Consider the following 11016-nt stretch of genomic DNA (forward strand, 5'->3'; position numbering starts at 1 on the left):
AGTGAACCAGTGAACCCTCGTACTCCTCTATGTGTGGGCATCCACTGTCGCGTCTTCCCCGGCTCCGCGCCGTTCCCTTCCTAGGCCTCACCGTCGTCCACCGCCCTGGTGCTCTCGGCGCGGCGTGGTCAATGTGGTCAAGGAACGGCTTCCATCGGACATGGACTGTACGTGGAGAGGCTGACAGCTGGGTCCACGGCCGCAGCAAGGAAGTGCCTCCTTATTACGTGCAAAATAATTATTCCTCCACCTGACAGCGGGACCCACCGGATGGGCCACCATATTTCGCCCCCTGACTGCTGGGATCCACCAGCTACATCTTCGCACGCAAGGAAGTGCCTGACAGTCGGGACCCACCTGGTCGAAGCGTACGTAGCATTGTCATTCTGGTCGTAAACGTGTACGTACATATATACTGGTTGATGTAGAGGCACGCACGTGTCGTAGTAGAGGCGGCCAGGGTGCAAGAAAGAAAATACGGCCACGTATGTGTACATATGGGCGGGGGCTCGAACGCCTACTCGCGCATACGTACGGCCAGGGCTCGTGTACATGGCTGGGTCGAAACGGAGAAACAGCGTCGTCGTCGTGTTCATGGGGAGGCAACGGAATGCGTCGTGTTCATGGAGAGGCAACGGAATACGTCGTGTTCATCGGGAGGGCTTGGACGAAACAAGCAATGGAAACGAGGCCTGGCGTACCGCAGAACGGAGGAAACGGCCTTGTGTTCGACCGGCCACGTTCGAAACGGGATCCTGTTCATCGGGAGGGGTCTGGCGTACCGCAAAACGAAGGAAACAGACCTCCTACGGTCGAAACGGGGGTCCTGTTGATCGGGAGGGGTGTGGCGTACCGCAAAACGGATGAAACAGACTTGTGTTGGAGCGCTACGGTCGAAACGGGGGTCCTGTTCATCGGGAGGGGTGTGGCGTACCGCAAAACGGGACTCCACGGGATACTGTTCATCTCCACCGTCGACCCCCTCCAGCCTCCACGAGCTACTTTTCATCCACCGTCGACCTCCTCCAGCCTCCACCTGCGACTGTTCATCCACGGGCTCCTGTTCATCCAGCCTCCACCGCGCGCTACTCCACCGGCTACTATTCAACCAGCCCTCTCCACGGGCTCCTATTCAACCACCCCTCCACGGGCTACTGTTCATCCTGCCATCCACCTTCTACTGTTCATCCAGCCCTCCACGGGGTGGTCCTGTTCATCCAGCCCTCCACGGGGTCCTATTCATCCAGCCCCAACCGGCTCAATCGATCGAGGTCCTGTTCATCCAGAGGCAACACCACGGGGTCCTGTTCATCCACCCCCACCGGAAACTGTTCATCCAAACCCCCTCGCAACGCTCACTGTTTATCCAGAGGCAGCATCGATCGGCTTCAGTTAGCAGCAGTAGCGAAGGAATCGCTCGATCGGGTTCAGTTAACAGCCATCGATCGATTGCTCGGGTTCAGTAATGCGTAGCCTGCAGTGCAATCGCTCGGGTTCAGTTAGAGCCCAACGCCTCGCTCGGGTTCAGTTAGAGCCAACGCCTCGCACGCACGCGCGTACGTGTATGAGAGAAACGCGCATCGCTCGGCCCCCGACCTCTCATCGTAACCGGGAACTCCTCGAAATTTTCCTCCCCCTCGCTTCTATCATGGTTTTTTCCATCATGGACGGTCCAAAGAATGTCATGCAGCTGCGTCTCCGGCCCGCCCAGGATGAAAAGCCCATTTTCTGTCATGATTTTTTGTCATAGAAGTAGGAGCCCACCACATCTATGATGATACCGGGTTTTGTCACAATTATCGTCATAGAAGTGTCATATGTATGACAGAAAAAAATTTCGTCCGGCCCAAAATGTCACGAATGTGTCTTTTTTTTTGTAGTGCTACCTCTCTCAATATGTGTTTCTACAATACAGAGAATAGGGGGGGGGGCAAATTTCTCCGCTAGCTCGCGAAGCTCGTTAACTGTCGCGGCATTGCCCACTCCGCGACAGTTCCAGCATAGGGTATTCATTGCGCCCGGCGACCCTCCAGAGTGGAGGACGCTGTTGAGTCGTCTTGAAACTTGGCTGTTAAGGACATCTTTGGAGCATTCTATGAAGCTGCATCTGTCTTGGCCCTCTTGGGTTCCTGCTTGGAGCTCGGGCTGATCGGCAAGGGCGGCGCTGGGAGCATGAGAGGTGTCTCCCCAAGCGTCATGCTTGAACCCGCAGGTGCCACCTACGCCCGGGGGTTTACAGTTTGGTTCTTCTCCATCGGATCGCCTTTGGTGTGTTTGCGATTATCGTCAACTTCTGTCATAGTGGTGTCCTGAGTCACGTCATCTTCGGAGAAAACAACCGGCGCTGAGGCTGAGCCCCGTCCGCCTGACTGGTTGGTACGTCCCGCACCTCTACCTCGGCCGCCACGGCCTCCCCTTCCAGCTGTGCGGTTCTGACCAGAGCCTGGGCAAGCCCCTCGGAACCAGTCTGCGCGAAGTTCCTTAAAAACCAGTGCCGATTTTGCATGAATCCCATCTCCGTGTTCCTTGAACTGGTGCCGTAGGTGGCCGCAAACTGCACACCAATTAGGGAGCCTCTCGTACTTGACCTTGAAAATCTGCCTTTCTTCCTTATGAACCAGGCTAACCGCATTCTTTAAGGGGTTAAACACATTGATTCTGACCTGCAACCTGTAAAAGTTCCCCTCAAAATCTTGCGACTTAGGCTCCACATAGATGACCTCTCCCACTTTCCTGGCAAGAGTTTTCAGAAGCGAATAGAATCCATCCGGCAGATCGTGCACTTGCATCCATATTTCTAGAGTATCCAGCTTCATCAGCGATGGTTTTGTGAATCTGTCGTACTCTGCCATGATCACTGCATTACCTTTGTAGTTCCAGGGTCCCTCTTGCATCGCGCGCTCCCAGTCACCGAGGCAAGCAAACTGCATCGTATACAAATTTTCCTCAAGAGGGCAAATCTGTACTGGCTGCGCAAGATCCCGCGCCGCTCTCATCGTCTTGTAGATTCCATATTGTCTATACTTCTTCTCCGTGTGGACTCGCGCTATGGCCATCCATCTAGTCGTCTTCGGCGGCAGTAGATCTTCCTGTTCCACCACCACATCGTCCATGCCCTCCTCCTGGAGGCCCAACTCGCTCATCAGCGCTTCCAAGTCCCCCATTCTGGAGTTTGAAGCCGACGCCGCCATGCTTGTTCCCTAACCCGAGAAAGATTCGATCGGGTGTTGAGCGAAACCCTAGCCTAACCCCAAGCCGAGGGAGACAAGCACCAAGGACTCGCAGCACTGAGAGCGCCCCCTGATCGGCCTGAGTACAGCCCTACGGCGAAGCGGGGGGAGGGTAGCAGGAACCCTACGGTGGCGCACAAGTCGCCGCCGAGGGTAGGAGAAACCCTAACGAGAGGGTTAGAAAAGACCAAATACGGAGTTGTTTCTAGGTATACTCTTTACCGTTCCAAATACCGAGCCAAGCCCAGCAAGGCCCACGACCAATCTTGCCAGGGATCCAAACGCGCCCTAAATTTCTCTCCCCTGCTTTACCACCAAGCCCTACACCTGCCGCCGTGCCGTTCCCCAGCGGCGTCACCGCCGGCGCCTCAATCCCCATACCCCATGCCCCCCGCCCCCACCCACCACGGCCTCTCACGCGCGCGGCCGCCATCGCCGTTCCCGTTCTTCCTCGTCGGGACATCGCGTTCCTGCCGTCTCCACCCCGTCCGCAGTTGAGTTTTGAGGTATGCGTTTATTTTCCATCCAGCGATTAGTAAAGTCCCACTGACCTTCACGAGTTCTGGCTGTGCAGGCGCGCGCCCGGCAGAACTTCTAGATTCGCCCCCGCGGCGGCGCCCGACATGTCGACCCCCTCCGGCCCCGGGGAAGCCGACGGAGCCACGCCCGCTGCCTCTACGTATTACGACGTCTTCGGCCCCGACGTACGTGCTTTCTTCCCATCCTTTTCTCTTCTTCACTGTTTTAGAGAGGCAGAACCATGGAAGTTTTTAACCAACTGGAGCTGTGTAAGTCTGCCGCTAGGAAACTCCAAAATAAGTTTTGGAGTTTTAGTTTGTTGGAATAGAGAGTCATGCCATTGCAACATTATACTGTTCCTTTAATTTTATAGTGATATATTGACTCATGGTGAAGATGGCATTTTTGGGTAACTGTTGCTAGTGGAGCTGGGCCAAAATATGTATGAGGCTTTGCTCCATATTTTGGGAGAGATTTCTCAAAGGGTTGAAGTGTGGATACCTATAGGTGGCGATATGGTACAAATACGACACAGAGACATTGGCTTTTCCCACTGAACTTCTGTGAGGCAAAAACCTAGACTGATTGCTTGTTTGGCAGAAGAGTGTCTTTCTTCCGTCAAATAAAGGGAAGTCGCCCCACCTGGAATTCGATGAATACGACGTGAATTTTGTTATCAGAGTTTGCTCTTAACACTAGAAACCTTGTATGTTTTCTCTGTGATCAAATATTTGAATTACGTCTACATGCTATAAATGGACTATTAGGTGAAGAAGCATGTAAATTTTGTTTATATTCAGTAATTTTATCACAGACGTGTGTCTGGTTGGACATGTGGATATTTTCTTATTTGTTATCTGGTCAGAGTACTCTTGTGCTGCTTACTTTACTGATTAATACATTTGCTACTCGAAGCTATGCCTTATTTCTTACAGAACTAATCCTTATCTTTTTTTTTTTACATTCTATCCAGGCTAAACCTGATGTTATTTTTAAGGAGGCCACTTCAGATTCCACATTGAATCTGCAGGTTCTTTCATAGCAAAAACACGATGCAAATTAACCACTGACTTTTCTTTCTTTGTTGTAACACACCATTTGGTTGTAACACAGGATGTCCAGGGGCTAGTAACTTGGGTTATTGGTGAAGGCATGCCGCCTTCATGGGTGTTTGTTAAAGTAAATTCTGTTCCCTTACCCTTCTTACATTGTGGTGAACATGATTTTCTTTTTTTCTTTCCACTGTTTTAGTCATTATCAATGAAAAATAAATGAGTTTTTCTGGCCCATAATTTTCATAACTGCACTTAGGGCTGATAACAACCTGTTATGTAACTACTAAAGTATTCCATCTGGGTCACTAGTACCTAAAATGTCTACATTTGTTTACAGAGGGAGTATCTCAAAAACATTTGCAGCTTTTTTTAACCTAGTGAAAATCATAGAATAGTAATTACTGGCAACTCTTGATGACAATAAGTGAATTATAGATGCCGATTTGGTAAGCATCGATATGCACACGTAATATGGACTTCCATGAGTATTATTTGCTGCTTTAGAAACCCTACCTGTGCTTAGCTCTAAAACTATGTTTTCTTTGGTGTTCAGAACAAGCCTCTTATCCCAAAAGTTATCCTTCTCTATGTTCCTGGCCTCGATGCAGCTTTATACATGTCTCAGTCCCGCCTCCTGTCTTCTTTGAAAGAATTGTGTGGCAATCCAAAACCTGTTCTAGCTTCAAGGTTTGTGTGTTAAACAGAAGGCTTTGAATTTTCTGTCCACGGTTTTTTGTATTCTGGTGTATTATCAGTATAATAGCGACACTGTTCTCATATCAATTCACTACACTCATTATGGCTAACTTAATTTTCTTTTGGCAGTTGTGTACCAGATGAAAGGCATACCATTGACGCACTCCTGACATGCAGAGTAAAGCGAAAGCGGCAGTCACAAACATCAAACCAACCATCTGAATCTGATGGAGGTATGAGATCATGACTCCTAAAAATTGTGTCTAGTGTACCTTTTCGGCCTCGCACTATGTGATTTGGTCTGCTATTATGGGAGTAGTCACTACTCACTAGGCACTGACAAGATCTGATGTTTGATTTATGGTTAAGATTCTAGTTTGGAAGATCACATGGTTCATTGGACTATTCCCATCCTTTTTTATGACGTTTATTTCCTACAAAAATGCCATTTTAATTGTAATATGAACAGTTGTTACATTTTCATTAATACACTGTTTTTACTGTCGTCTACTTGTGCATTTCCCAGTCATATTCCTTTTTATATTTTAAATGTCACATGGCAGCTAGCATAATCTAAAGTCATGTCACATCAGAAGTTTGTCACCAGGCCGGAGTTGACAGTATAGCCAACTAACTGGATATATTTCTTGCTGAGCATCTATCATTTATTTCCCTAAGCTCAGTTCTTCTATATATCTGTTGTTATGTACATTTAGTCATTTACTAAAATTAGTGTATTAATTCCTTTCCTATGACAAGTGGGCACTACTGATTCCTGAACCAAATCGATTTTATAATTTATTCTGGATGATTTGTTAACCTTTTTTTTGTTTCAGGTAAATTATCAAGTCTGGCGGACCTAAAAGATATACCATTTCCTGTTAAATATTACACACTTTCTAAAAAGGATTTGGAAGATAATGGCTACTCTCTCAATTTACCAGGTTAGTTTTTTATTTATTTGTTGACTCTGCCTTCCAATTTATGCCCTCACGTTAAAATGGGTGTTTGTTCTTTTTTCTGCCAAAATTTTCAGGTTTTGTCCCTACGATTGCAGCTCCTTCAGGCTCTTCCCCATATGAAATTCTCGCTCTTGATTGTGAGATGGTAATAAGATTTTCTGTTTCTTGAATTTTAAAATACTGCTGTACATTTTGAGGCCCTTGTTTGATTTGTTCATCCAAGATTTTTTTTTTTGAAATATTAGGTTTATCTAGTTGATAGGTTCGTAGGTACATTTATGCCACTTTATAATTTTTCACTTTTCAGTGTGTGACAGCAGCTGGATTTGAACTTACAAGAGTGACATTAGTCGATATTAAAGGAGAGGTATGTGTACTTCCCTTCCCAAAGCTTGGTTAGAGCATTCTAACAAAAATCGCCCCTATCACAATAATGCTGGACTCAGATTTCTGTCTTCTTTTGATCAAAGTGATCTTAATAATTTGACAAAATACATAATTCTTCTTTATAATATGTGTTGGCATGAACCGTTATTTTTCTTCACACTTCAGTGTCCATAGTATTTATTTTTTTGTAATCTCTTCAGGTGATACTGGATAAACTAGTCAAGCCTACCAATCCAATCACTGATTACAATACAAGGTATATGATGCCTTCACTTTCCTTTCTTGTAGGGCTAGCTAGCCTGAACCGGAACTATGCTATATTTTTCAGCCAGTTTTTCTCGGTGTATTTTAGGTTATAACTTGGTTGTGATTTATGAGGATGCTAGGATTTGGTACCTCTATTTGAAGCACATGTATATTAGTAACATTATTACCAATTTCTTATTTTGATTAACATTCCACTTTCCTAATTTATGCCTTTATATTCCTGTACATGATTCTGTTCATAGTATTCTTAGGTGCTGAATGATAGCTTTGACTATAATTATTCTTAATAGTGCAGGTTTAGTGGAATCACTGCTGAGATGCTATCCGATGTGACAACAACCCTCCAGGAGATTCAGGTCAGCTGTTTCTAATTTTTTTTCATTATCTTTTAGTTTTTGTCATCATTTCATCCTATTTTAGCTGAGACCATTGTGTCTCTTTCAGGAAGAGTTTATTGGACTTGTGTACAAAGAAACCATTCTTGTTGGGCATTCTTTGGAAAATGACCTTTTGGCATTACGGATATCTCATGACTTGGTCATCGACACTGCTGTTTTGTACAAATATAATCGTGGCACCCGCTGCAAAATTGCTTTACGTGTCCTGGCAAACAAATATCTTAGCCGGGTGATCCAGAACACAGGGTCTGGGCATGACAGCGTGGAAGATGCAAGAGCTGCTCTGGATCTTGCCTTTTTGAAAATCAAATATGGTAAATCATACTTTTCAGTACTGTTTTTATTGCTTTTCCAACGGTTAGGCATAGATTAATCATTACAAGCACGTGGTTTTTGGTATTCTATTTGTCTGATTTGTTGCCTTTCTGTGGTCATGTTTATCATCTTATTTTCCAGGTCCTGATTTTGGCTCTCCACCGTCGTTTTCACGAAGAAAGTTGTCTTCCATTCTGCATGAATGTGGGAAAAGGAGTTCCCTCATTGATGAAGTGTTTGTTCTTGACCGCTATTCAGATGCTTCCTGCAATTCAATTGCAGTTTTCTCAGATGATGATGCCCTCTCCAGATCAATGAAAGAGGTTAATACTATTGTTTTTTGTTAGTGGTAGCATTGCTTTCAGTAATTTTTTACAAATTCTCAGTAGTTGCTAAAATCATTCTGCAGGTAAAGAATGACAAAATCAGCTTTGTCTGGACTCAGTTTTCAGGATTGATCTCTTATCTACGTAAAAGAGCTGAAAATCCTGAAAAACTGAAATCCTGTGTTGCGGAGGCTATTGCATTGAAAACCTGTGACAGAAAAACTGCCCGGAAAAGAGCAAAGCAAATTTGTCCAGAGCTGAAGGCAATTTTGAGTGAATTGGACAAGAAAATAAAAAAACTATATGATACACTGCCTGAAAATGCAATGTTTATTTTATGTACCGGTCATGGGGATACTCCTTTGGTCCAAAGGTAAATTCATATTCAGAAAAAAAGCATTTCATGTTTTCCATTCTAGTCTGTTACTTAAACTGTGTGCCATGTTACCTACTAACCTTTAGTAACCGTGGTATGACATGCAGATTAAAGAAAATGCTCAACCATGGAGAAGAAACAGTCGATAGCCGGGAAAATATTGTCCATGCATTGGAAGATTTACAGGCTCAAGCAGAAGTTGCTCTATGCTTCTGCTGTGTCAAGCATTAGCTGTAAGCAACTTGTCCTTTTCCCCACGTGTTCCGGAGTTGGAACTCGATGCACCATTCAGCTTGCACTGTTAACACCATTTTTGAAGATGGATGTAACTGACAAACACCCCTCCAGTAGTTGCAGCCTTGCTGGAAGGATGGATTCAGGTGTGCATCCTGACAGTCACTATCACTTTTGAAGATTGATGATGCACCTGCAAACGGCTTCGTTAATTTTAGGAAGGATGGAGTCGTGCATGGACTGGATCCTAACCGACTGACATGAAAACTTGAGGCTATTACACGGATTCAGCTTTGAAACACGGCTTTGAAGTCCGAGGTGTGCCTTATGATTTTTTGTGGGCTGGGACGATAGGTTGTACTGTAGATCATTTGCATCACTTTTCGGATTTCAGGCATACTAATTTGGTGGGCTGGGATGGTAATTTCCAGTAATTGTTTGTATTTCGCACCTGGGTAAATTCTGAAATCACCCAAAAACTAAAATTGCACTGATTTTAGTCTAGTAATGACAATGTAGTGCACGTGCCTCTACGAAGTAGTCCCGAGCACGACGGTGCCACAAGCCCCGCGCTTTCTTCAGAATATTTGGGCGTTTGTGGTGCAAGCTTCAGACTAACCGTTTGAAACAAAGTGAGAACGAACATACAGGTTACTACTCCTTCCGTTTCAAAATAGATGACCCAACTTTATACTAAAGTTAATATAAAGTTGAGTCATCTATTTTGAAACAGAGGAAGTAGGTGCTACGGATGCTTGGGTTGGTGCTGCAATCAACAGAAAAGCTAAGCCTGTAAGTATGTAAATACTTGGCACCATGAATTTATTGTCAAACCAACACCGGAAGTATTCTGTAGACTGATCTGAAAGCATTACCAACAACGGCTGGCATGGTATGTGGCGTTGGCGCGCGTATTCGGACAATTTGGCCCAGTTTGTGGTTGCTGCCTCGGAGTACTTCTCGTATGGAAACAAGCCAACCGCCGTGACCAAACTGAGATAAGCGGGTTAAGGGAATCTCCAAAATGGACCCTTAAATCGCTTGTAAATGTTCAGACCGTTTTGTTTGGATACACTTTGCCATCCAACGCCGCAAGCATCGGTTTGTGGACCAGTCTGTTTTTCACAAACAGAAAGCAAATTAAGAGTTTTTGCGGGAGTCTAGACGTCATCACGTAATACTCCGACACCTCAAGCCCACCTAAACCCCGTCTGGACACCGCGTTTCCATCCTTCCCTCTTTCTTGGCATCCTTTTCCTCCCCCGCCGCCGCCGCTCTACCACACCAGCCGCCCGCCAAGCCTTGGACCGTCGTGCCCTCCATTGCTACACACGGTTGCCACGCTATTTGTCCTCCGCCGCTAGTCCACACCTCTAGTTTGTCTGCTGCACATGTACCATCCGCCCTACAGGGATCACCATGCATGGCAAGTGTTTGGTGAAACGCGATGGAAGACTACTTTGCCCCCAATGCCCTTTTCACAGACGATTTTTGTAAAATGTCTTCGATGGCCTCTACAATTGCGTTCGGTCCTACAACAATGACTACCTCATCTTGAAGAAGAATGTGGTAGGAAGGATTGGATTCTCTGGTCATCAGAAGTGCATGGCTGCATTGTAGATGCTTGCATATGGCACGACCGCAGATAAGTGGGACGAGTACATGCGGTTGTCTAAGAGCACATGCAGAGATGCCACAGTCAGATTTTCTACAACAGTGGTTGAGGTGTTTGGACCTTAGTACTTGAGAGAACCAACTGAAGCAGATACCGAGGGACTCTTGGCAACGCCTGAAGTAAGAGAGTGGTCAAGTTTGCTCGGATCTCTTGATTGCATCCACTAAAGATGGAAGAAATGCCCAAAAGCTCTACAAGGGTAATGTCACGGCCATGCTACGAAGACCAACATCATTCTTGATGCAGTTGCATCACATGACCTCTGGATTTGGCACGCTTTATTTGGCATGCTCGGGCCTCACAATGACATCAATGTGCAGCAGCAGTCTCCATTGTTTGCTAGGCTGACTGAAGGGCAAGCTCGTCCTTGCAAGTATGCTGTCAATGGACATTAGTACAACATGTGCTACTATCTGGTTGATGGTGTTTATTATACGTGGGCTACCTTTGCCAAGACCATCTCTAAGCCAGTTGCGCAGAAAAGATCTCACTGTGCCCAAAGATGAGAAGGAGCTAGAACTGATGTGGAGAGGGCATTTGGAGTGCTCCAAGACCGTTTTGCAATTCTTCGTGGAC

General features: G+C 45.9%; 1 protein-coding gene across 4 annotated transcripts; it reads left to right on the forward strand.

The window, feature by feature from the left end:
* Window positions 1–3491: 3491 nt before the first annotated feature.
* Window positions 3492–9259, forward strand: LOC123062223 (small RNA degrading nuclease 5). 4 transcript variants are annotated; one of them, XM_044485653.1, is made up of 16 exons: window positions 3492–3724; window positions 3805–3934; window positions 4723–4779; window positions 4863–4928; window positions 5358–5491; window positions 5630–5733; window positions 6337–6444; window positions 6537–6607; window positions 6770–6829; window positions 7050–7105; window positions 7412–7472; window positions 7561–7828; window positions 7971–8152; window positions 8239–8528; window positions 8639–8764; window positions 8883–9259. In XM_044485653.1, the coding sequence occupies exons 1-15, from the start codon at window positions 3615–3617 to the stop codon at window positions 8760–8762; spliced, it is 1821 nt and encodes a 606-aa protein (XP_044341588.1). In that variant the 5' UTR covers window positions 3492–3614; the 3' UTR covers window positions 8763–8764; window positions 8883–9259. The 4 variants fall into 4 exon arrangements, with proteins under 4 accessions (XP_044341588.1, XP_044341587.1, XP_044341585.1 ...); XM_044485652.1 differs by having other exon boundaries at window positions 3493–3724; window positions 8880–9259; XM_044485650.1 differs by having other exon boundaries at window positions 3494–3724; window positions 8639–9259.
* The last annotated feature ends 1757 nt before the right edge of the window (window positions 9260–11016 follow it).

Source organism: Triticum aestivum, chromosome 3A, assembly GCF_018294505.1.
Source record: "Triticum aestivum cultivar Chinese Spring chromosome 3A, IWGSC CS RefSeq v2.1, whole genome shotgun sequence".
Classification (NCBI taxonomy): Eukaryota; Viridiplantae; Streptophyta; class Magnoliopsida; order Poales; family Poaceae; genus Triticum; species Triticum aestivum.